The sequence below is a fragment of the Eleginops maclovinus genome, chromosome 8, assembly GCF_036324505.1.
Source record: "Eleginops maclovinus isolate JMC-PN-2008 ecotype Puerto Natales chromosome 8, JC_Emac_rtc_rv5, whole genome shotgun sequence".
NCBI classification, from domain to species: Eukaryota; Metazoa; Chordata; class Actinopteri; order Perciformes; family Eleginopidae; genus Eleginops; species Eleginops maclovinus.
Window position 1 is genome coordinate 1,753,946 of NC_086356.1, and position 27,058 is coordinate 1,781,003.

General features: G+C 45.5%; 1 protein-coding gene across 1 annotated transcript; it reads left to right on the forward strand.

The window, feature by feature from the left end:
- Positions 1–21,703: 21,703 nt before the first annotated feature.
- On the forward strand, positions 21,704–26,985 carry zgc:73226 (uncharacterized protein LOC402792 homolog). Its single transcript, XM_063889899.1, has 6 exons — positions 21,704–21,933; positions 24,740–24,887; positions 25,108–25,189; positions 25,620–25,693; positions 25,889–26,035; positions 26,413–26,985. The coding sequence occupies exons 1-6, from the start codon at positions 21,714–21,716 to the stop codon at positions 26,459–26,461; spliced, it is 720 nt and encodes a 239-aa protein (XP_063745969.1). The 5' UTR covers positions 21,704–21,713; the 3' UTR covers positions 26,462–26,985.
- The last annotated feature ends 73 nt before the right edge of the window (positions 26,986–27,058 follow it).

The following is a 27,058-nucleotide window of genomic DNA, read 5'->3' on the forward strand; positions in this document are numbered from 1 at the left end:
TAACATGCATTGTTTATCTTTTGTCATTGGGGTAAACAGCAACAAACTACTCTCTGCATCATCGGCTCTCTCCACAGTGTTTAGTGGTTAGCCAAATTCGGTCTAAATGTTGCCTCAGGTCAGTCCTGTGCCGAGTAAATCAAGCATGAAAATCCTTCAGAGCAACTGAAGTCAGGAGAGGGATGTTTACGATCTTATGGTAATAAAGGGAGCACGCTGTTGTGTAAGTTCTGATTGAGCTCTGTATTACCTTATAATTAAGCAGTGTGAAGGGACAACAAATGAAATACTGCCTCACCCGTCTCTCTCGGCCTCTTTCTTCTCAAGGTCTTGAATGACATCCAGCAGGACCTTGATGGTGTTCTGGCTGGTCTCCAGGACCCCTTCCAGGCTCTGCAGCTGGGTCTGCAGGGTGCGGATATCATGCAGTGGGCCGTTCGGACCTAGGAGCTTTTCTGTCACTTTAGCCGGGTCCAGTTTGCACCTGGCCCCCGACACCAGGCCACCCAGTATCTCCTGGACTTGTCTTAGTGTGTCGGCCTGGGTGGCGGTCAGGGGCCCCGCTGTGGGTCGGCCCCCGGCAGCAGAGCAGCCCCTTCCTCCGGAGCAGTTTGGAGGCAGCGCTCTGTTGGGGGTGCCAGGCCTGGCGTTGGGTCCTGAGCAGAGCATTTTGTGCAGCACCCCGAGCTGAGCCTGGGCTGAGCTGAGGCAGCTGGACTTAAAACAGGCCTTGGCAGGAGAGGAAGAGGAGGAGGAGGAGGTCGGTTTCTCCCCCTTCATCACAGCGACAGGTGGAGTTCGAGCTCTGTGCTTCAGAGAACTGGATCTCCCACAGAGTCTGGGGGAGTCTGTATGTTTCACATCTTCCTTTTTCTCCACGTCCTTATCCTTCTTTTCCGCCTTGCTGTCTGCCCTGAGCATGGGAGTCCGAGTCGCACCGGGAGGATCATTTCCCTTTTTGCGCGGCGTGTAAGGCGGAGGTGGAGGCGGGGGAGGAGGTGGAAGTCGGATGCCCCTCTTATCCTGAGCCTGAGCGGGGGGAGTGTACGGCGGCGCGGCGCGAAACGTGGAAGAGTAAAGAGGGACAGCTTTAGTCGGGGTTGCATTTGGAAGATTGGACAGTTTCACCAGTGGAGGAGATGTGCAGGATCTGAGTTTGGGCACCGGGGAGGAGTAAGGGGTGATTCCTGTGAGGGAGGCGTTCTGCAGAGGGATGTTGCAATGGGACACAGTTTGTATGAGAGTGGCGTACGAAGGCGTAGTTTGGTGAGGTGCATGGAGACTAACTGAATGAGTGGTGGAGTAATACGTGATGGAGGTGCAGGACATGGCGGTCTGAGTTACAAATGTGCACGGGGTTGCATTTGCAGTAGGTGTAGCATTCTGTGTTGGAGGTCTCATAGGATCACAGGGGGTATTAGGTATTACAATTGGGGTAGGGGTGGAACAGGTCCAAGGAGCTGGTGGTGCTAGGTTTGGGACAGGGGAGGTGCAGTTTGGGGTGATGCATGATGGTGCATTTGCAGGACCGTTTGACGCATTGTGAAGCTGGTTTGTAACATTTGTGGCCGGGCTTTGAGGTCTAATAGGGTCACAGGGGGTTGGGGTAGGGGTGGAACAGGTCCGAGGAGCTGGTGGGGCTAGGTTTGGGACAGGGGAGGTGCAGTTTGGGGTGATGCATGATGGTGCATTTGCAGGAGCATTGGATGCATTGTGCAGCTGATGTGTTACCTTCTTGGCAGGGGTTTGAGGTCTAATGGGGTCACAGGGGGTTATATTGGGGGTTAGGGTTGGAGTAGGGGTGGAACACGTCCGAGGAACTGGTGGTGCTAGGTTTGGGACAGGGGAGGTGCAGTTTGGGGTGATGCATGATGGTGCATTTGCAGGAGCATTGGATGCATTGTGCAGCTGATGTGTTACCTTCTTGGCAGGGGTTTGAGGTCTAATGGGGTCACAGGGGGTTATATTGGGGGTTAGGGTTGGAGTAGGGGTGGAACACGTCCGAGGAACTGGTGGTGCTAGGTTTGGGACAGGGGAGGTGCAGTTTGGGGTGATGCATGATGGTGCATTTGCAGGAGCATTGGATGCATTGTGCAGCTGATGCGTTACCTTCTTGGCAGGGGTTTGAGGTCTAATGGGGTCACAGGGGGTTATATTGGGGGTTAGGGTTGGGGTAGGGGTAGAATAGGTTAGGGGAGCTGGTGGTGCTAGGTTTGGGATAGGGGAGGTGCAGTTTGGGGTGATGCATGATGGTGCATTTGTAGGAGGCGTAGCCTTTGAAGCATTGTGCAGTTGATGCATTACCTTCTTGGCAGGGGCTTGAATGGGGTCACAGAGGGTTTTATTAGGGGTCACAGATGGAGTAGGGGGGGGACAGCTTAAGGGAGAAGATGGTACTAGGTTTGGGATAGGGGAGGTACAGTTCTGGGTGATGCATGATGGTGCAATTGAGGGAGGACTGGAGAGAACAACAGCTACATTTGGAGACGCAGGTGGCGACACAACCGTATAGTAAGGGATCGGGTGATGGAAGACAGAAGGTGCAGAAGTGGAGCAGGGAATGGATAGTGCAATGGGTGGAGGTGGAGGTGCAGTAGAGCAAGGGGGTTTGGCGCAGTGTTCAGGGGTTTGTACAGGTGGTGGGGTGGTACAGTAAGGCACAATAATTATTTGGGAGGCGAGAGTCGGGGATACAGGACTCTCGGACCGATTTTGCATGGAGCACAGAGATACTGTCGGAGGTGGGGAAGCACAGGGGCTGCAGGTTTGTGTCTGGATGGTGCAAGGTTCATGATTTGGAGGCGAGTCTGTTTGTTTTTGGGTGGTGCACTGCTCAGGGTTGGCGGTTTTAACTGTGCGTTGTTTCTCAATCACCGGGGGAGATTTCGTTTGGTTGTCAGTTTGACTTTGCACGGTGCAGAACTTTGAGTTTTGCTGCGGGGAGGGGCTCTCCGTTTGGACTTGAGTGGTGCACAGTTTGTTATTTGAAGGAGATTTTCTGGGGCTTTCAGTCTGGGTGGGAGTGGTGCAGTGGAGCACGTCCTTGCCAGGATCGCTCGTCGTCCGGTTAAATCGTTTTCTCCTCCGGATCGCTGCAGGGGTGCTGCTGCCCTGGCGCTTGGGTCCGTCTCGACAGGGAACCAAGGAGCAGTGAAATGCGTCCACGTTGGAAAGCGCTGACGGCGGGCAACTGTGGCGGGAGTTTTTCACCACGCTAACAGCCGATTTAAAGTCCGTCCTGGAGGGTTTTGACCTCCGTTCCACCACCGTTTGATCCCCAGCAGGACCGTTATGTTCCTTGGACGCCGACACGTGGTTGTGGCTGAGGTACTCATCCTGCGAATCGTGTTCGTCGTCGCCGTCCATCCCCCGCGAATCCCCAACGCTGTGGCTACGAGTATGTGAGGACTTCTTCAGGCATGGGGAGGTTTGGATGGCGGTGCTGGTGCTGGTGCTGGTGCTTGGCCTGCGCGTCATCGGTAAGGTCAGGAAGTTCGCCTGCGGTGGAACCCAGCATCGACGCGTCGGCCCTGGAGTCAAAGGATGAGGCGGGGCTCTTGCTAAGAAAGCAGCCACCACCTCTATAGTACTCGCCATATCCCCGCGCACAGCCCCCACCACAGACGTTTGCTCAGGCAGAGTCCGCGGTCCATCCCTGTCGGACCACGGCTTCGGCGACCTGTGTTTGCGGAGAGGATGCGGGCTGTCGCAATCAGGCCTCGGATGGCTGTTGTGTTCCCCGGTGCCGCTGTTCCCGCTGCTGCTGCTGCCATCCTCCAGGTCTTTGAAGCGGACCTGGTGGGTGCGGCTTCGGCGTCGCTTTAGGCGGCTCTCGATGTCTGGGGAGTCCCGGTTGAGCAGCACCGAGCGCACGGTCATCGTCCCGGGAAGCTTGTCGGCCAAGGTGGTGCTCTTGCCGTTGGTTTGGCCCGTGAGCACGTGGTTGGGCTCTTTGCTCACCATGTCTCTGGTTTCTCTCGCTGCCCCAACATCCACAGTCTGTTTGATGTCGTGAAGGCTTAGATGTGTCAGTGCGGCAACAAAGAAGGCAATCTCCCCTTTTCTATATTGTCATCACAGCAGTGAGAGGAGACCTGAACAACTGATTGACTGAGTTTCATCACAGAATTGAGTGCAGGTTTTTCTCAAATCTGCACACCAAGGACTTCCCTCTGCAGCTAAGATTGTCCTCCGGAAAGGATTCACAGTTCCAGATGTAGATAGTTTAAGCACAGCAAGTCAAAATTAAGCATAGATCTACGTGATAAAAGCTACCCCCGAGCATTTATTCACCTCGTACAAAAATATATGCAGCATCGGATACTCTTTAGCATGTACGAAGTGTCCGTTCACTCCTATATCTTCTCAGGTTGTCCACTTATTTCTCTTTAAATTTCCAGGGAGACGAGCTCTTCAGGCCGGCAAATAAGCAGGGGGGAAGGAAATGCAGCCTGTCCATCCTTTCTACGTCCGTCACGTCGGCTTGTCTACTTGGCAGCTCCTCCTGCTTTGTCCCCTGGGCCCTCGGGTGATTGGATGGCCAAAGTATGGGATGGGCCTGCAGCCTTCCCCATAATGGCCTATCTATTTAAACTACTTTTTTTTGTTCTCTCTTTGGACTTTATCTAACTCTCTTCTTTTCTTAGCTCTTCTCTCGATGACTCATCCTCTCATGGTTTGAAGACAGCGTGAGTTCCTGAAGAGAGAGCAGAAACAAAAAAGAAAACGGAGGGTAAGACACTGTAATTGTTTCCATATTATTGCATTTCCATTCAAACCCATATCGCGCCGGCTCTTGGGGGACAATGGAGATATAAGATATGGCAGCTATTTTAAAAATGCATGAGAACGAGGTCAACACATGAATGGGGAAAGAAGACATCAATCCAGGAAATGTAATGAAAGGACGTAGGTGGCAGGAGAAAGGAGAGTATAGCAAAGAACACACGAGGTATATCATCAGCGATAGAAGAGTTTCCACCAAAGACAAAGAGAGATTATAATCAGGGCCTATTCACAACGACTGAAGGTGACACTTATGTATTTTATATTCCCTTCGGTTAGGCTTCCCTTCTACATATCTCACGTCTGTCTTTTGTATGTAGGTATGCAGGGTTAGAAGGGTTACTTACTAGATACCTGATTGCTCCGTTTCTTTGGGATGAACTCAATATTAAATGCAAATATATACAAATAAATAAGGTGGGTTTTTTATATTTAGGATCAAAAATGTGTCCTCTACTCAGATATTTGTATTTATAGGAAAACCTGCCTTTACTTAAAGAGGCCCCATCATTGGGAGATGTCCCTTTTCCTGTAGTGTGTTTTAAGGTTTTAGTGCATGTAAATGGTCTGCAAATGTTAGAATCTCTCCCACACACTCCCCCATCCTGCCTGAAACGCCTTCTCAAAGCATGTCAACGTGTCACAGTAGAGGAACTAAATACTAATATGAAACTGAAGATGAGGAACTTTGGGATTTGAGCCTTTGCAGACCATTTACATGCACTACAGTATATAACACACTACAGGAAAGGGGAGAACCAAAAGAGCACAATAAGGGCCTCCTGAAGCTCAATCTCATTACTCTCATGATGTTGTCTTTTGTTACTTTGAAGTGTGTTCTAAAGGTTTTAGTGCATGTAAATGGTCTGCAACGGCTTACATTTCTCCCACAAACTCCCCCCTGCCTGAAACGCCTTCAAAAACCATGTCACAGTAGAGGCTTTAAATACTAATATGAATCTGAAGAGGAGGAACTTTGGGATATAAACCTTTGCAGACCATTTACTTGCACACAAACCTACAGTATAAAACACACTACAGGAGACGGTAAACCGAGAGAAACAATAGGGCCTCTTTGAGCTCAATCCCATCGCCCTCATGTTGTTGTCTTTTCTAACTTTTTATACATGAGGCCTTATTCTGCTTTTAGGGGTTTTCCCTTTCCTGTTTTGTGATCTAAAGGTTTTAGTGCATGTAAATGGTCTGCAATGGTTAAAATCTCTCCCACACACTCCTCCCCCTGCCTGAAACACCTTCTAAAAGCATGTCACAGTAGAGGGACCAAATACTAATATGAACCTGAAGATGAGGAACTTTGGGATTTGAACCTTTGCAGACCATTTACATGCACACAAACCCTTACTTTTATACAACTGCTTCAGAATTCCTGTATCCAGTTACATGTATTCCGCCCACCCTGTATGCATGCACTAACTTCAGCGTCATTCATTGTTGTTTGCTGCTCAGGGCTCAGTGAGTTATCTTTCTGTGTGTGTTTGTGTGTGTGTGTGTGTGTGTGTGTGTGTGTGTGTGTGTGTGTGTGTGTGTGTGTGTTACAGATTTCTCTTCCCCTCCATGCTGAACAGTCTGTGGCCCTGTTATCAGTCCTTGATGATGTGCCATGGTGACATCCTTTCTGATTCATCCGGTCACTGTGCGACAGCCTGCCTGCCTCGCTGTATTTAGTAGTATGTTCTCGTCAGTCTGATTCTGCGGCCTGCTCCTGACGATCTACGGCCTTGATACGTATATATATAAATCACTTCCCCTTCCCGTCCGCGCCACTGGCAGTCGTTTTGCTGTGCACCATGTATGGATCCTTGTTATCTCCTTGTGATATCTGACAGTGACAGGATAACAGTGCATGCCGTTTCTCTACCTCCTCTCTTTCGTTGAGGGTTAATTAGTGACTCCTTCACAGATCCCAGGTTATTTAGGGAGAGAGACACCCAAAGGGCTCTGCCACTTTTATTTACGTCCACTGTTTTCCTCTCTTTTCTTTCTCCGACTCTGAAGAGGAAGATCTTTGTCACACTGTCAACCCCTCTCAAAAAACATGGTTATTAAGATTAATTATGATTAAAGTCACAGCCGACAGAGCCTCGAGGGGAAGTATCAACTCTCAGACATATGAATGCCATTACAAACAAACCATGGGATTCCTTGTCATGTTACTTTCTTATCAGTAAGCAAATGGAAGACAGTACACTGAGAAGATATAGGGGTTAAAACACAGAAGCTAATGTATATTCAAAGCGTACTACAGTCCGTCTGTATGGAGGCCGACCTGTGCAAACCCGCAACGACGGCCCAAATCAATTCATTTAGGAGAGACGTGCAGCAGCTTAAAAAACGATGCAAATACAGAATCATCTTCTCCAACTTGAGGACACATTTACTAAAAGCTCTGCAAATACAAATCTCTGCAAGAAGTTCAAAACACAACGGAGACCAGGGGACACTAAAGAGAGACGCACACAACGGAGACCAGGGGACACTAAAGAGAGACGCACACAGCTGGGATCGGAACGCTTGGTGACGTTCAGGATCATAAAGGGTCGATCTCAAGTCTCGTATTTGTGGTTTCCCCCCTGGTCTCTATTTACTGTCCCCTGGTCTCCAGCTGTGTGCGTCTCTGTTTAGTGTCCCCTGGTCTCCAGCTGTGTGCGTCTCTCTTTAGTGTCCCCTGGTCTCCAGCTGTGTGCGTCTCTCTTTAGTGTCCCCTGGTCTCCAGCCGTGTGCGTCTCTGTTTAGTGTCCCCTGGTCTCCAGCTGTGTGCGTCTCTCTTTAGTGTCCCCTGGTCTCCAGCTGTGTGCGTCTCTCTTTAGTGTCCCCTGGTCTCCAGCTGTGTGCGTCTCTCTTTAGTGTCCCCTGGTCTCCAGCTGTGTGCGTCTCTCTTTACTGTCCCCTGGTCTCCGTTGTGTTTGGAGCTTCTTCGGTGCGTACCTGTTGGCCTCCGTACATTTGACCTTAACGATTTCTATCCTATTCCTCCTTTTTCCCAACATTCACCATGACAGATTTTCCTCCGAGCTTCCTCCACCAGTCGCAGGACCATTAGCCTTCTCTTGGTGCCATCCTGATCCTACCCTCTTTCTTCACCATCGTTCCTCCATCTGCTCCTTTTTATCCACCACTGTCACTTACATCTTTCTTCCTCTTCCTCCACTATCACTCGCTCAGCTGCAATCTCCCCCGCTGCCTCTTTTTGTCCTTCCTCTCACAGTTCTTCCATCTCGGCCCACAAACTACCTTCGGATCAAAATTTACGCTGACAGTTTAATGAATCCGGACCCTCTTAATGCTGCACGGGCTTCGCTCCTGTGGTTGAGGCTAGCTCTTTCCCACATGTGACATTTTCATGTTGAGCTTTATTGGCAGACAAGAGATAAATCACCCAGCGGGAGGAGGAAGGTGTGCAAAGGCATAATGCCAGCAAGGGTCATAACTCTTTTTCCGTTATTATTTAAGATTTACCACGGACTTGCTCGCTGGCTGCGTCTGAGAAGACTTCACTGTGAATATCAGCTCACATCCTCGTCTCTGTGTGTGTGATTTTATGGTTATGCGTGTGTGTGAGGATAAAGCTAAGGTCAAGTCTGATCTCAGCGTGCTGAGCCACACTGACACGATTGCAGTGTTTCCACTGCATGCTACGACACGGCTCATCTCATCTTGACTCACTGTTCTTAGGTTTATCCTTTAGCAAATGTTGTAAATAGTACCTGGTTACTATTTCAATGCTGCATACAGGTGGAGGTTAAACCCTGAATCATCACTGCACTGTTGTTTAATTGAGTGAAATTTCCACAAATAGGATAATAAAAAAAGAACCAAACCCACCATCTTTAAATCGCCCTGCTATATTGAATAGTTACCCACCACATCCAATTTTGTATTCCCTCCACCAAGATTTAAAAATATGCCTAAATGCATTTGGGGTTCTCCCTTTCCTGTAGTGTGCTCTACAGGTTTTAGTGCATGTAAATGGTCTGCAAAGGCTAAATTCAGCCGGAGAGGACTCTTTTAAGTAGAGACACTACATACTGATATACACCTGAACATCAGCAGGAGAGGACTCTTTAAAGTAGAGACACTACATACTGATATACACCTGAACATCAGCAGGAGAGGACTCTTTAAAGTAGAGACTCTACATACTGATATACACCTGAACATCAGCAGGAGAGGACTCTTTAAAGTAGAGACACTACATACTGATATACACCTGCACATCAGCAGGAGAGGACTCTTTAAAGTAGAGACTCTACATACTGATATACACCTGAACATCAGCAGGAGAGGACTCTTTAAAGTAGAGACTCTACATACTGATATACACCTGAACATCAGCAGGAGAGGACTCTTTAAAGTAGAGACACTACATACTGATATACACCTGAACATCATCAGGAGAGGACTCTTTAAAGTAGAGACGCTACATACTGATATACACCTGAACATCAGCAGGAGAGGACTCTTTAAAGTAGAGACACTACATACTGATATACACCTGAACATCAGCAGGAGAGGACTCTTTAAAGTAGAGACACTACATACACCTGAACATCAGCAGGAGAGGACTCTTTAAAGTAGAGACACTACATACTGATATACACCTGAACATCAGCAGGAGAGGACTCTTTAAAGTAGAGACACTACATACTGATATACACCTGAACATCAGCAGGAGAGGACTCTTTAAAGTAGAGACGCTACATACTGATATACACCTGAACATCAGCAGGAGAGGACTCTTTAAAGTAGAGACTCTACATACTGATATACACCTGAACATCAGCAGGAGAGGACTCTTTAAAGTAGAGACACTACATACTGATATACACCTGAACATCAGCAGGAGAGGACTCTTTAAAGGAGAGACACTACATGTGTTCTGATGCATCTGAAGACCCCCAGCGTGCGGTTGTGCAGATGTAATAATGTTTCTTGATATTTCTCAGGAGTCTTTCAGGGAAGTTGAAAATTGCCTCCATGCCAATAACACACCTTTGAGTCTCTGTGTGCCGCAGCGCAGAGGAAGGTGCCGTGGATTGAATTGTTATGTAAAGCCATGTCAGATCGCATTGTCTAGGCTACACTTAAATTTGTCAGACAGGACTGAGATGAAGAGGAGGCACAGGAGGAAGAGGAGGGTTATATTTAGAGATGCTACTGTGAATGAAGGAGGAGGAGGGGGAGGGAGGAACCCCTGGCAGCAGTGGAAATGTCATGGTTAGGGTTCAGTGAAGTGGTAAATCACGAGCATCAGCGTGTCGGGGTGTTTAAGGGTGAACCGGAGAGGAACAAAGGAAAGCTATATGATCAGCGATTGGCCCTGCGAGCAAAGGGAGGGTAAGAGCAATACCTGCGCTCTGACACAGGGATTCACCGTTCACACAATGCATGCAACGTTGGTTCAAACACATCTCACACTCAGGGACAACTCCTTGAGAGTCGTCCACAGAGGGACATTCTGTGAGGTAATCAGAACAGCAAAGCACAGCGCAGCAGTGTCTCAAACAGAAGGGTTTTATTTGATACAATAAAAACCAGCAAGCACATAAAAAAATGCAGATGTAAACCCATAAAGGCCGTCGCAGGCACAAAGACGTGCATGGAAACAGAGCTGGAGCAGGAGAACCCAGCTTTAACGAACTGCTTATGGATTTAATGCAAAGGAAAAGCATTTAATAAAAACAACACGTCGTCCACGGTGAAATTCCTTCACTGAAACTGTGCTAGTGAAACAGCCGCCTCTGACTGATGAAATCTAAAGCCTGATCGTGCTCAACAGCAAATTAAATGACACAAACAAACACAAATTAAATCACGATTGTTAACTCATTATACCCGAGGCCACGAGCATTGTTATTCCTGTCAGACAACTTGCTCAACAGCAGCGAGACGTTTGTTTGTGTCAGTAATCACAGGAAGCCATATTTACCAGACGTACTTTTGTAGTCGTAATAGGAGAAGACGTACGATTGTATGCAGCAAAGGTTTTTCATTCCTGCAACAAAATACAGCCATTAGTTTGCAGCTCTAGACTCCAGATACACCAACGTTTGAGAGTGAATGGTCTGCAAAGCTCCAAATCCCTGCGTCCATCGCTGTATGTCTCCGTCCCTCTCTCACCTCCATTACTCTCGCTGCCCCGTCCTCCAAACAAACACAAAGTCACCGTCCCTCTCGTCACTTCAGGAGGACAGCTCGGCCACCGACTGCTTCCCGTTTCCTTGAAGGAGGATGGATTACTTTCCACCCTCGTGTGCCAGCAACGGTTTGTTCCATCTGTCCTCTTTCTGACCAAAATCCTCTGACTAATATGCAATCCCTGAGTGAAGGCCAATGGATTGTGATAAGCACACTTAGCCAACTGTGAGCAAATTTGAGGATGCACGGGAATCTGAGGAAGAGTAAATATTGATTATTAAGAATGTAAAGCACTCTATGCTAACACTTCTTTGTTTATTTACCTCATTTAAGTAAGGCCAGTTCTGCACATTTGTACACAAGCTACCTCTCTCAGTATCTGCACAGCTCTCCACCTTTCATTACAATGCTGCACGTATTTTATTTTACCTGATGTTCTTACCTCTTATCTCCTTTAACTGTGTATGCACCAAGGCCAATTCCTCCTAAGTGTAAGCCTACTTGACCATAAACCTGTCCCTGATTCTGTCTTGCATGCAGACTCAGAGAGGTTCAATCGTCCAGAAGCCTTCCCTATGAAGGTGTAAATGTTTCCGGTGCACAGCAGCATGCACGTACATACAGTGCACTACGTTCCCACAGGGGGGGGTGTTTACTCTCTGCTGCAATGTCCCTGTCCAAACTAATGTCCCGGGAGTGCATCACAGTGTGTTCCTCAGCTGCTGTCCGTCCAACAGAGGCACCTGCAGGTTCATCGAGCGTGCAGGAAGGGGAAGACCCTTAAAGTTAAGGAGTACATTAACTTTAAATTAAGTGGTGGAAGACTTAAGATTTATAAGCGACGTGTGAAAAGGATGCTGAGAGATGGAGGACAGCTGATCCTTTAAAACAGGGGTGTCAAACCTACGGCCTGCGGGGCAAAACTGGCCTCGAATTTACTGCAGTTTGCACTACTTTTATGCATTTTGTATATAAATGTTATTCATTTACAAAGCAGGGGATGAGTTAACCTTCTTCCTTAACAGTTCCCACTTCAGTCTGTATGGTGGTGTGTCAGGATGTCTGCACAGATGTGAAATCATTCCTAGATCTTGTTGTTGTTTTGATCATAAAGGAAATAACTGAGTGTTCAGTTCCAGAAACCTGAGACTAAATGTTTTCGTAGATAAACTGGGATCTGTAAGCTGAAATGCACATGATTAGATGATAAACTGAGGCATAAAATAGTTGAATGTGCACTTTTGTTGTTGTTCTCTTTATTTATTAGGTTATAATGCTATGATTTTACTGATCCAGCCCACTTGAGATCAGATGGGTCTGTCTGTGGCCCCTGAACTGAAAGGAGTGTGACTCCCCTGCTCTAAAACATGATAGACGGTGCAGTGTGGAGGACAGAGGATTAATAACACAGCGTTTCCTCACACCTGCGCAGGGAGCGTGCGTGCATGCATGAGAGAGTGTGTGTGCAATTACATTTGTATCACGCGTGTCAATGACAAGATACGCTACGAGAGTTAATTGAGGCTCGTGGAGGGCGTGCAGATGTAAACGCATACCGTAAAGCCCTCTGATATTATGGAACACACACACACACACACACACACACACACACACACACACACACACACACACACACACACACACACACACACACACACACACACACACACACACACACACACACACACACACACACACACACACACACACACACACACACACACACACACACACACACACACACACACAGAGATCCATGGAATTCCCTCACTCAGTGCCTCCTCCTCCTCCTCCTCCTCAAACTTTCTGCGTACCACCCCCCCACCACACACACACACACACACACACACACACACACGCATTCATGACAAATATGCAATGAAAGCACGCTGCAGGAATCTGTAAAGCTACATCACCGACACACCGATGTAAGCTGCTCACTCTGAAAAGCTCCTCACAGAGCTGCACAGTCTCAGGGAAATAACTCCCACACCTGCAGTAACGCAAATCCAAACACACACACACACACACACACACACACACACACACACACACACAGGAAAACAGTTTTGTGTTTCAGGTCTTATGTATATCATTGCCTTGCTGGAGGAGCTGGGACTACATGGTAGCTGCTGAGCATATCACAATAAAGCCTTTGGATCTATAAATACAGTCTCTCACACACACACACACACACACACACACACACACACACACACACACACACACACACACACACACACCTGCCAAACACATAAACAAAATGCATGCACGTGTGTGTGCACAGGAGAGGACGTGCACTGCCTCCCGACAGAAAGTAAATACTGGTTGCTCTGCAGGAAATAAAAACAGGTGCTCGTGTTGTTATCTCTATGGTGATGCTGAGAGGAGGCTGGAACTGAGTCCTGGAACTGGCACATACCTCATCTTTCTCCCCCCTCTGTGGCTCCTCTTCCTCCCACAAACGCTCCTCTTCTCCTCCGCTCTTCCTTCACGTTTCCTCCATCCCTCCGGCGTTCATGTTTGCTCTTATTCCCCACCTCTCGGTCACAGCCTCACACCGTTTCCTCCCCTCTGTTTGCAGTCCATCTGTCTCCCCCTTTCCCTCTCCCCCTTTCCTCTCTGCTTTGTGTCTTCTTCTTTTTCTCCTTCTATCTCCCTTCCTCCCGTGGATTCCTGGCTTTCACGTGGGAACCTTTTTATCCATCCTGCTGCCTCGCTGCTGTCTGTAAGTGGAAGTGAACGGACAGGAGGGGGAGCAAGAAGACAAGAGTGAGCAAACAGCCAGTTATCCTCTCACTTCCCCCCGTCTTCCCTCTCTCCCCCTTTCTCTCTGCGTCTCTCCATCATGACCTCCCCTCCGTGTCGCCATGCAAGCCCCTGTATCCTTGTGAGGGAGGGAGGGAGGGAGGGAGGGAGGGAGGGAGGGAGTCGGAGGTGGAGCTATAGAGAGTCGGTCTAATTAAAAAGCAGAGTATGTACAGCTGCAGAGAGGGGAGGAGAGAGGGGAGGAGAGGGATCCAGGGGGCGGGACTAAGGGACAGAAAGGGGGAGGAAATGAGCAGCGTAGGGAGGGGTACTTTAAAGTGTAATCTGTTACCATAACTAGTTAAAAGTCCGAAGATGAACATAAAAGGTGTAATAAATGCACTTTACAAGTCAAAAAATAAAAGTAATCTGATTACTTTGTTTTGGATTACCTCGATTTCAAATGCACTGCCAATAAAAACAAGAAGAGGTAAATAACAACAAGACAGAAAAGAAGAATCCAAGACATTTCTTCAACATGCTGTTTAAGCTGAATACATTAATCTAAAGTACAGAGCGTATTTTTGTGTCAGACTTAAGAAAAAATGGATTTAAAATAAAGAAGAATTCAGAGTTCGTCTACCCGGGTCGGGAGGGTGGCTGAGGTCATCTTCAAATCTAAATATAATACAAAATAATCTGATTAATTCATTTTGGATTACCTTGATATCATTTTTAGTTATTTCAGGGTAACCAAAGGTGTATGTTGTTATGTTTGCCTTGTAATCAAATCATTTATGAATACAAAAATACAAATAAGGAGAAGCAGGAACTCTTACCGGTCCCACAGACTCCCAACGGACTTACCCACCTTTAATAAATCCATCTTTATTTCCTAAATATATTTAGTATTATTTACAATCGCTTTTTAATCTTGAAACATGAATTAAAAGCATCGTTTAATTACTCAGCTGTCGTACTTCTGCATTCATTCATTTATAATTAATTGGTTGTTGTGTTTTCTCCTCGTCTGTGTTGGTTTCGGGGATTCTTCTATATTTTGGCTCAATTTCGTTGGTTCTGTATTGCCTTTTATTTGCTGAAAAAGAGAGTTGAAAGAAATGTACTTAAATATAAACCATAATGAAAATAAGTCCCTATAATGATCACCCTTTGTGTTTCCTGCGAGCAATCTTTTTAATGTAACTGTAATCAAACACAGCTCCTCGTTTGTATCCTCATTACGTAATCTCGTGGTGTGAGGTGAGGAAAAGGGGGGAGTCGACAGGAAACCAAGGTCAGCAGGAGCGACTGCAGAAAGGTCGTGCAGAGAGGGGGGGGTGAGGAGGGAGAAGGAGATAGGAACCGACAGATAGAATTATTCTACAGATATCTCCCATATGAGGTGGGGGAGGGGGGGCAGGGTAATGGAGACACCAGAGGAAGGTTAAACAGCTGGTCTTCATTAGCATGCGGGTGTTGTGCATGCTAATGAAAAAGCTTTAAATGAATCAGAGTTTGGATCGGGGGGTTTTTCAGTTTTAGCATGAGCGTTTGGTCCAGGCTGGTCGACTACGACACACTGATTTATTGATTAATATTCAGGATTATTTAAAGTTCTGCTTCTTGTTTTACATTCTCTGAGCCAATGGACAGGACCTCAAAATCTGCGCTAAACTCAAACACTTCCCAATCCCGGAAAAATCCTGATTTTGCAACCTTGTTGAATTAGAATACGGTATGATTGCACAGTGTATATACAGTGAGCTACTGCTGAATCCATTTGTAAATTTCTGTATGTGTTATTGTGACTTTGTTAAAATGGAAAAATGCTAAAAATGTCAATAAATTATTTAACTTATTAAAGAAAAACATCCCCAGTGGAATATGTTTTTCAGATATATATTTTGGAATATATTTTCACAATATCCAGCTGAGGTTGAAGGGGCCCTATTCTGCTACTTCTCAGGTTTCATTGGTAGTATTTTGTGCCTCTAATGAAACATGTTTCCAAGCTTTTAATGTTCAAAAAGCTTTGTTGTGATTGGTCAACGGTGTGGGAGAGAACTTCACTCTGGAGGGAACACAGATTTTCGCCTTTGCAGACCATTTACATGCACTAAAACCTATAGAACACACCACAGGAAGCAGAAACCCTTACAGTGGAGGAGGGCCTCTTTAATGTATGTGCATGCATGGTTCTTGTTCAATAAAGACATGAAGAAGAGTCTCTCATTGCCGAACATGGAGCCGATCCTGAGGCTGAGAGGACACTTTAAACACACGGAGAGATAAAGTCTACACCTCCACGCCTGAAGGGCCGAGACATCTCATCGGCTCTGATCACTTATCTTGTCCCATCTCCTCTCTCTCTTCTCTCTCTGTCTCTGTCTCTCTCGAATCTCATTTTTAGATCTCTTACCGTGTTCCACTTGGCTCAGACCTCATTTCTGCGAATCAGCGTTTAAAATGGATTTCAAATAGACTTTCATGGAAAGAGGAACGATCACTCCCACATGTTTTAAAGCAGCTGAGTGAACATGATGCATAAAGGGGTACGTCTATGGAACACTAGCCATATATTTATATAGAGTCAAGCATGTTATCTATGGAAATAACCCACACACTGCAAGGATCACTTTGCATATATCAATTTACGCACACATCTTAAACTAGGGGTGGAAATCACAAGGATTCACGCTAATCTGAGAAACGACAGGGATGTGTTGAGCTAAGATCTGTTGGTATCACAAGGTTAAAACAGACTCAATTAGTATCTAGAAATTAAGATAAAGCAGATCTCAATGTGATCCAAAAAGCATGACTTTATCTGGATATCATTAGTAAACAGAGTCTGATGCTGTTCATACTGGAAGCTACATCTGTACGCCTACTGCAGCAATTTGCTCCCTGTTTGGTTCATTTGCTCTTTTTTTAATTCAGTAGGCGAACGTATTTGTTAATAGTGTGTGTGTGTGTGTGTGTGTGTGTGTGTGTGTGTGTGTGTGTGTGTGTGTGTGTGTGTGTGTGTGAGCTTAAAAGGGCCCTATTCTGCTCAGTTTCAGGTGTATATCAGTATGTAGAGTCTCTACTTTAAAGAGTCCTCTCCTGCTGATGTTCAGGTGTATATCAGTATGTAGAGTCTCTACTTTAAAGAGTCCTCTCCTGCTGATGTTCAGGTGTATATCAGTATGTAGTGTCTCTACTTTAAAGAGTCCTCTCCTGCTGATGTTCAGGTGTATATCAGTATGTAGAGTCTCTACTTTAAAGAGTCCTCTCCTGCTGATGTTCAGGTGTATATCAGTATGTAGTGTCTCTACTTTAAAGAGTCCTCTCCTGCTGATGTTCAGGTGTATATCAGTATGTAGTGTCTCTACTTTAAAGAGTCCTCTCCTGCTGATGTTCAGGTGTATATCAGTATGTAGTGTCTCTACTTTAAAGAGTCCTCTCCTGCTGATGTTCAGGTGTATATCAGTATGTAGAGTCTCTACTTTAAAGAGTCCTCTCCTGCTGATGTTCAGGTGTATATCAGTATGTAGCCTCTCTACTTTAAAGAGTCCTGATGTGACTGGTCAACCGCTCAGAGATGTCCCGTACAATGTGTCGGAGCGCTAGCCAAAAGAATCCAAAGTGTTCCGTAGTGATGTCATCGTGTTCCGTAACTTTAACATTGTAGCCTCTGCAGACCGTTTACATGCACACAAACCTCTATAACACACTACAGGAGAGGGAAAACCCCTGAAAGCCGAATAGGGTCTCTCTCTGTAAAGGGTCTCTCCTCCCCCATCCACTCCTCCATCGCAGGATGTGAGGAGTGGATGTTCTTGTCTGTCGGAGGCTGTCAGCAGGGCGCAGCAGCAGATGGAGGACAATGAAAGCAGAGCAGACTCTGTGAGGATCGTAAACAGCCGGCAGAGTCCACAGAGAGGACCTTGAGTTTACAGACGACAAAGAGCTTCTGCTGCCACAGTTTACAGCCGCTGTTTGCTTTATCATCCATTATATTCTGACGATGTTTGAAGCTCTCTCTCCTCCCGCCTCTGCCGTCCTGCTGGTGATTAAAGTGGAGCCGTGTGAGGCTCGGGGCATCTTTGAAGAGCCAGAGAGAAAAAGAGTTGGAGACGAAGACACAGCAGCTGTCTGAGCACCGTTTGAGGGATGAAAGAGAGAAGAGAGAAGGCCACGACAGACCGCTGAGCTTTTCTTGAAAGAATTAAAAGGGTACTTGGTCGTGATGCTTCAGAAATAATACTAGTTTTATCTTATTAGTTTAAGGGAGTGTTATATCCAGTGAGGGAGGTTAGCTGCCTAGGTACAAGAAGAAAGAAGAAGAACAACAACAACCAGCAGGTGAAGAAGAGAGAAAACATCTCAATAAATCCCAAAAATTCAGTTTAAGCAATATTGGCGCAAAAAGGCACAGATGAGCTTTGCTTTTAGCCAATAAAATATGTAAATTACGGATTTCTTCCTAATTTGTTTTGTATTTCATGCAAGTTCGGGCTTCTACTCTCATTATAATGTCTATAAATGAAGTAATACACACATTATTCCGGGGTTTGGTCTCAACCGGGTAACAGGGTCTCTGCGCCCTCAAACCAAAATGCAGATTCCCCCGTAAAATGTTGAAGTGCTGCCAGAAAACAATCTCTTTGCTGGTCAGAAAGGGTTTACTGAGTCCAGAGATATGGAGATGGGGTCAGGTGTCTGGTCAGACGGCAGAGACAGCTTACGGAGAGTAAATAGGGGATGGATGTCCGGTGGGTCTGCGGGGGACGAGTGGCAGGCAGCAGGCTGACACTGAGACTGAGATTTCTGATCCTTTCTTTACTCTCCTTTTTTCTGGAGAGGAAGTAAAGAAACTCTGGATTTATTTGTTGTTGGAGGAGCAATATATGACTCAGCAGCTTTAAGACATGAAGACACGATTATTTTCCTCTTCACTCTCATGCTGGACTTACACCTGAAAGTGGGCGGGGCTTAATTTTGTCAGGAAGTGCTGTAATAGTGTAATATTGAGATTAGTGACAGCTGATATTATACTGTAATGAATGTACTGAATACTATTGCTGTCACAAACACGTCTCTCTAAACTTAAAATAGAACTCAAGGGTTTCTTTATGGATCGAGTATTTCTTTCCAATTTGTCTCAGCCTAATTAAACCCAAAATGGATTATCTTCAGATTGCATTATCATAACATTTGCAGACATGTTTATGGTCCCAAGAGGATGAAACCATAAGTGAAATGTTTCATCCTCTATTGGAGATATGATCATGAAATTAAACACACACTTTGTCCCTTCAGAATGAATCATCACAACCATAGCACTCCTCTGACGTTCACACAGCTCCATCATCAGGTTTGGAATTTTAATGTGCTCCATTCTTTGATTTTTTAAACCCAACACCAGCAAACATAATGACATTCTCATCATCAAACAACCCCCTAAAAAAAAGGCTCCCTGCATATATCCGATCAGATCTCTTCCTCACCAAAGGAGCGGCCCTAGTTTCACAGCGCTCATTAATCAGCTCTGTCTGACGGGCTACAGAAAGTGAATTTTAAGCAGCTCCTTTAATGTACACTCAGATCAAGTCATCAATCAATGGCCTAATACAAGGTTGAAGGAAAAGGGGGACGTGCCTAATGGCGAGATCTAACCGTGGCCATTAACTGAAAAGGTTTTTATTATTTTTGCTATCTCAGTTTGAAGCATGATGGATGGCGGAGGTGTGCAGTTATTTGCAGGAACCTGACTCTCGTCTTTGATCCGAAACCGGGGGCCCGGGACATTGTCAGAGATCTTACGCTCGTTTGATGGATGAGGGAACTTTTTGCTGCTTTGTTTCTGGGCCGAGTAATGACTTTGCTCGCCCGTCCTCTTGTCTGGAAACAAGGCTGGAGGTCAGGAGAGAAACGCTGCTTGGCACCGTAATAAATTGGGCAGAAGATGGAGTGTGAGAGCAGGGAGATTTCTGGCTGCTGCCGCTGTGCAACAGAAGGCACTAACAATACATCGCATCGGTCTTAATACTCGCTCCTCTTGTCCACCCGCAGATAACTCTTGGAAAGTGACTTACAAAAAAGTAGTAAAGCAGTTACAATACATCAGAGAGGAGCTGGGTAGCATTAGAGATTTAACTTTGGATGATAGATGCATTAGCCTCAGGATAAAAGGTGCTTTCCTGTGGGTCTCTCCCTCCACCAGGTGGGGATGTTGTTCCTAAAGTGTCAGGGTCAGGTTAAACAACAACAAATCTACTTCCCTCAAATGCTCAATGTCTTCCTGTTTGCGATATCAGAGTTAAACTTATGTAAACTTATCATTATTTTTTAGGAAAAAGGGATAGTTTGACAAAATAATCTGACATTTAAAAAAGTCAGAATTTGAAAAGAACTCAGAAATTTTAGTAAAAAGTCAGAATTTTGAAAAATGATCTAAAATTGTTAAAATTCAACATTCAGAAAAAAATCTAGAAATTTGAAAAAAAAAGTCAGATCTTTTAGGATTTTTTAAAAATATTTTTAAATAGTCGGAAGTCGAAATTTGGAGAAAGAAAATCTGGACATTTAAAAAAAAAGTCAGAATTTCGAACGAATAATCGGCCCAAGTCGAAATTTTGAACAAAAATCCAGAAATGTCAATAAAGTCAGATCTTTTAGGAAAAAAATGATGATTTAAAAAAACCAACATTCAGTCGAAATTGGGAGAAAGAAAATCTGAAGTTTGAAAATAAAATTGGGAGACAAAAGTGAATTCATCCGAGCCACTGGAAGGAGAAGTTTGAATAATGAGAAAATGGTGGGACATTTTTTCTTTTTGGGGACACAAACTTAAATAATAAGTAAATATCTTTGTTGTGCAAATCTGTTTTTTCTCACATTGTAATTCTGGAATTTTTTGATGAGTTTCTATTTTGCAATTAATCTGACATGAGAGCAAGCTAGATCTTAACACGTGAACTCTCCACCAGCAACCCACTGGGATTATGATGCATAACTAAAGAACTTGTGTAAAGACTTACAGGTAGCAGGTCCCCGAATCATGATCAGGGCAAGGGCTGAATCCAATGGAGATAGTCCAAACTAATCCAGAGGGGGGGGGGGGGGGACAGGAAATCTAAAATGTTTTATAACAGACAGGTAATAAACCACAGGTAACTGAGAGGCTGGAAACAAAGCACATTGTAACTGTGATGATCAAACAGGAGCGACGGGAGAACAGCTGTTTAAATACCTGCAGGGCTGATGAGGAAATGGGGAACAGGTGAGCAGGGGATGGATGGAGGGGTCATGTGACTGGAGAGAAAGTCAGAGGCCACCTGGTGGACAGGAGGAGAACAACAACTGGATGAAATGACCAACAACTAGGTTTCAATATCTCTAACTGCTTTGTTCCCAATAGAATGGATAAAACCGGCCAGATAACTTTGTTGTTGTCGTTGTTGTTGTTGTTGTTGTGGCGATTAGATTAAGTAACCAAAAGAAGAGGGTTGCATTTATCCAGAGGACAACAGGAAGTATAACTACGCAATCATTTTAAGGATATTCCTTTCAGAAAACCCATTTGATAAAGAGATGTGTAAAAGGACATTTATTAGGGGTACTTTTTGCTTCCCTCTCTTTGTTGTCTGTTTACCTGCTGATGTTGTTTTGTTTACCTCCTCCCTCTGACACGTGGGGAAAAGAGGAAGGAGAGGAGGGATAATACTCGATAACAGTTGTGATCATTTTGTTATTTTTATGGAGATTATATGAAATAACCAGCACTAAAACATGTACAATCTGGGTCAGATTCGACATGAGGACAACCGGAAGCTCAGTATTAGTTTCTTACATAATCATACTATAGATATTTATTAGAAAACCACAACTTTATATTTCCTTTTTGACTAAAAGATGTGCTTAAGGGACTTAGGGCACACTTGCCACCCTCTCTTTGTTGTCTGTTTACCTGCTGATGTTGGTTTGTTTACCTCCTCCCTCTGACACGTGGGAAAAAGAGGAAGGAGGGAGGGAGGATGAGAGGATGGGGGGGGGGGATTAGCGCAGAGTCGGTGACTTTTTTAGACAACAACAAACACAAAGACTTCATAGAGAAGTCAGAAACCATCACTCCTCTTCCTCCATCCTCCTCCTCCTCGGTCACAGTCAGCTTCTCTCCCCGGGATTCCTGCACCTCACCCCGGCGTCACAGCATGTCTCAGCCCGGCTCTCAGTCGCCAGAGGACGGACTCTACGGTGAGTGATGGCGGCTCTTTGTTCAGCTCTTATATAACGACGTGTCCTGTACAGTCGTGATGTGTGTGCAGACAGAGCATAGTGTGTGCAGGAATCGATAAGAATATCAAGACTACGTGGACAATTTAAACCGTCGTGCAGATCTGAGAGTGTGTGTGAGCAGGTGTGTGAGGATGCTCGGGGAGTTGTGTGTTGTTTCCACCCTGTCATTGTGTAAACGGATTCCCTGACTCACCTGTTTGTGTCTCTGTAAGCCAATTAAGAAGTGGAGATTTCCTGACGCTTATAGCTCGTCTGTGCTGCACCTTGCCTGGCACAGAGCATGCTGGGTAAAAAAACAACATGTGGACCAGTGTGATGGGAGCAGGACAGTGAGGGAGTGTATGCCAATGATGTGTCTGTTATAGTTTTACAGACAGGCTATAGACTATTGGTTGGGACATACTGTATATATCACTGCAATAAGCTGATTTATTTGGCCAATTTCTCACTGAATTTGTTCATATGCATATTTTTATAGGCAACATGTAAATATCTATAGAATATGTTGTCCTCTCCTTACAACATGTACAATGCATGCTTGTAGTCCATTGCACACACACAAAAGTCTCATTTTGCAGGAACAAAGGTGAAATTAAACATACATTTACAAAGACACAAAAAAGCTTCTAGTTGCTTGTTTGTAATTTCTGCACAGTCTAATGAGCTGTGTGCTGCCGTTCAGTTACTCGTTTAGTGTCCAGCTCGGGACAAATGATAAGGTATTTTATTTTACCCTCCCCTGTTCTTCCACACACTCCCTTTATTTTAAACTAGACAGAAACGCCTCATGTTATCTAATACTTTCTGCAGACCATTGCAAAATAATAAAATAACACTCTGATTGTTTTCTGAAGCGTCCAGCTCTTACATGACTCTGGTTTGGCACAGATGTGTGTGTACAGGATTGCACCATTAACCCTGGTTTAGCGCTGCAGATAGATCAGTCAGGAAACAAGGCAGTGGTTATGGCATAACTCCTCTAAAAAAATATCTAGGGCAATGGCACAGTTTCCCATCTCCCCCTCCGTGTCCCCCTCTGTGTCCCCCTCTGTGTCCCCTGGGATTAAACACATCAGATGCACAGAAAGCTCTCTCTGTTGAACAAGAGGTGTGGATATTAAGTGAACGCTGCCCAGGTCACAGAGGGATACAGACGAGAGGGGAGGAAGCGGTGAGGGAGGTAGGAGGGAGGCTAATCTCTAACAGAAATAAGAGCTTACGTAAGCATGCATGCTGTCGGCCTGCGTTCACCATGCCCTACTATTGGGCTGCGAGCGTGCACACCAAACACACGAGCGTGCACGAGGAAATCTCTCCCAGCTCATGCACCCGATGAACCGGGGTGTCCACTCATTCATAAACTGTGTGTGTGTGTGTGTGTGTGTTTACTCATTGATGGAGAGGAACAGGCTTTAGCTTCTCGTCTAAACAGGTATTTAATTTAATCCAAATTCAGAAATCATTTGGGTATTTTTGGAGGAATTATCGAAGTGTGTTTGTGTGTTTGTGCAGACGTCCTGCAGGTCATCTAATGTCTGGTCAGGACATCGAGGAGCTGCTGATAATTCACCATATGTCAGCGCACAATAACACACTTACTGTCTACACTTAACACACACACAGTTCCCTTCTTGCATCATCACTCTGAGCCTCATTAAGGGATTCACGGGTCATTCGGGGACATCAGAGGCTGCCGTGGTCAGTGATTTATAGCAAAGGGAAGAAAACTCTCACAATGAAACGGTACGACCGCTGAGCTCTGTGGTGGAGAGACTTTAACGCTGAAGCTGTTTCTGAAATAACTTCACTCTAGTTTGACTATTTGTAAAGCAATCAGCTAACATAAACATCTGCAAAAAAAGGCATCAGCTGATTAATCTGGCCCATCTTTTGGTTTAGATTCATAAGACAATGGAACAATCATTTTAAGACTTGTTTACTTTCCTCATCAGGACTCCAGTGTGGCTGAGCATCATCTCAAACTCTGCTGCTTGTTGTTGTTTTCCTCATCAAAGACTCAAACGCTTTGTTTGTCATGTGCACAACGGCTACAGCATGAAAGCAAAAGACTTCAAACCGTGCAATAGACCAAATGTTTGAAGTCATTTGCAGGAGGAAGAAAAATATGCTTGGCAGCTCCGTCATAGCTCCAGTCTCCACCCCCCTCTGCAGAGCCTCGTGGTTGAGGGTGGTGTCACTATAGGCCGTGATGCAGCCGGTCATACACACTGTGGTACACCTGTAGAGGTGGCAGAGGATCGAGATTATTATGACGCTAAATCTCTCGACTTTTGCTTTAAAATCACTGAAAATGAAGAGGGTAGCTTTTTTCCGTTTGCTAAATTAAAATATCCATAGAAATAGAAGCTGAATTTTTCTGAGAGTGTTGTCCTCCTCAAGCATCATGCACAATGCACCCTCTGTAGTCCAGGACACCATGTGGTTTCCTCGTGTCATCTCCTCACTTCTTACATTATTTCCTCCTCCCTTCTCTCTGTATGTTGTTTCCTCCTCCCTTCCCTCTGTATGTTGTTTCCTCCTCCCTTCTCTCTGTATGTTGTTTCCTCCTCCCTTCTCTCTGTATGTTGTTTCCTCCTCCCTTCTCTCTGTATGTTGTTTCCTCCTCCCTTCTCTCTGTATGTTGTTTCCTCCTCCCTTCTCTCTGTATGTTGTTTCCTCCTCCCTTCTCTCTGTATGTTGTTTCCTCCTCCCTTCTCTCTGTTTGTTGTTTACTCTTGTTGTTCCCTTGTTGTTCCCTCCCCAGGCTCCTGGGTGGAACTGGAGGAGCTGATGGCAGCAGTGAGCAGCAGGGACAGTCTGACAGGTCAGGACAGTCTCTCCTCCTCCCTGCAGGGGGAGCTGGAGAGGATCCTGCTGGAGGCGCAGCTGGAGTGTGAGAGGAGTCGAGACAGGTAAGGCTGTACTTTGTTTGTGTGGGTTTGTTGTTGTGTTGTGTTGTTGTGTTGGGGGGCTGAGCGGCACAGCGGGGCGTCAGACTCATTTGCACAGTAATGAGTTCCACTCTGTTCTCCACGATGTGTGTTTACTGTCTCTGTGTTTGTTTGTTCTGACAGCATTTGTGCACATCTTGATGGTAAAACCACATTTTAAAAGACTGTTTATTTTCCCCAGTCCTCCACAGGAGGGGACTCCACCCTCCCCTGGTTCCCCCAGACCCAGCAGTGAGCATGACAGCGACTGCATCACCATACAGGTACTGACTCCTGACAGGAACATCAGCTCTTCTTTTGGGTACCTTCGATGCAAAACAGAAATGTCTGAATGATACAAGTGTGTCGTGAGGACCGCAGCCTACTGGAGTTTTATAAAACGTTCTGTTGACAGTTTTCTGTCATATTTGTAAAAGAGACTTAAAAATGCATTTTAACATCCAGATTGTTGCTCATATTTTCACTTGATGTTTCATGTTGTTTTTTGATGAAATCAATGAGAAACAAAGAGTAAACTACAGATCAGATGAAGCAAACATTCATTACATTTTATTTCACATTATTTCTGGCTCAGAGAAAAGGCTGCATCTATTCTTACATGACGATGTTTAATTTCAAGCATCTATTAAATATCAGAGGTTGCTCTCCTGTGTCTCTTCCTCTACATCCTCTGATCCTGTGTTCGTGCTGCAGGAGGAAGCTGACCGGAGAGGAGACACTGACTGGGTGTGGGACTGGTCCAGTAGACCTGAAAATATGCCCCCAAAGTAAGAGCAGCTGGGTTTGACTTTCAGCAAAATAAGAGAGCATTGGATTTAGTTGTGCATGTTGCTAGCTGTGGACGGATTATTTTTCACTTCTGCAGTACAATATTTAACAGGTCGTTGCTGTAAAGGGTGTCTCAGTGCTACGTCTTGTCCCCTAACTGTTTATTGTTTCCTTTCTATCCTCACCTGCTGCAGAGAGTTTGTGTTTCAGCACCCGAAGCAGCAGGGCTCCTTCAGCGTGAGGAAGACAGAGGTGATGAAGAGAGGAATCTTTTCCTCCGATGTTCTCCTCATCCTCATTCCCTCCCTGCTGGCTTCACACCTGCTCACACTCGGAGTCGGGTGAGACACACACACACACAATAACTTGAAGGGAAAATGAGCTGAAGTCCTATCAGTGTTGATGCAAGAACAATCCTCAGAAGTTCAGTTTCCCTGAAAACGTACATTTTCCAGGCATAGATGAAGATTCGATTAACTTTGAATTTTGGGGGGTTTGTTGGGTTTAATGGCCAAGTGAAACAAAGAGGACATGTTGGCACCAATGGCCTTAATTGACTACACTTACCATCCAGACTGATTGAAGAACTTTCCCGTAAAACATCTGTAGAGGAACATGTAGAGAAGCTAACATGCCTGCTAAGCTAGCTACAGATGCTAAGCTATTGCTGCTATTTGTGGGAGGGAGAAAATTATCTCTTCTTTCTTCCTCTCTTTAGGATCTACATAGGAAGGCGATTGGCTGCGTCTACAACCAGCACGCTGTGACGTCGGTTGTAACCCTGTGCCCCCCCCCCAGTCCTCTCTGTTAACAGTGGGGTTCCTTCTTCCTCCTCATCCTCCTCCTCCTCCTCCTTCTTCTTCGTCACGGGGAAACCTTTAGGACCTCTGAACCTTCGCCTCTCCGTCCATCTGTTGGAGTTCAACTCTGAAGTCTCATGAATCAGAGATCGCCCCGGATGCACGAAAGAGAGAGTTAGAACAATACGACCCTGTGATAGGAGGAGATGAAAACGGTTTCCAAATGAGAAATATAATACGTGGTAGCTTCCTCGCCCGAACCTTTGACAGAGCTGAATGTGTATCATTTGTCAGGAGTAATGACCCTCTGTAACACCGAGCTGCTGGAGAGCTTCTCTGTGTTTTTCTGTCTGTAAGGTGGAGAGTTTTAGTCGGCTGAGGGAATGTAGGATCGACTCTAGTTGTGCTTTTTTGTCTCGTAAACCAATTAAATGTTCGACCTCCAACAAAGACAATCCAAACCCCATTAAAGTTCACTCCTCAAACCCTTTGATGTGACTCTGGAGCCTTTCATTCTTCCCTTTCCCGTCTCAACCTGCAGGGAACAAAGATAAACCCTGAACA

What these genes read in the sequence shown, in the direction of transcription:
- zgc:73226 (XM_063889899.1), top strand. Translation starts at nt 21,714, where the DNA reads ATGAGAGGATGGGGGGGGGGGATTAGCGCAGAGTCGGTGACTTTTTTA. An exon ending in CCTGAAAATATGCCCCCAAA is followed by an intron (nt 25,694 to 25,888) that starts GTAAGAGCAGCT and finishes CACCTGCTGCAG; the next exon opens with AGAGTTTGTGTTTCAGCACC. An exon ending in CTGCTCACACTCGGAGTCGG is followed by an intron (nt 26,036 to 26,412) that starts GTGAGACACACA and finishes TCCTCTCTTTAG; the next exon opens with GATCTACATAGGAAGGCGAT.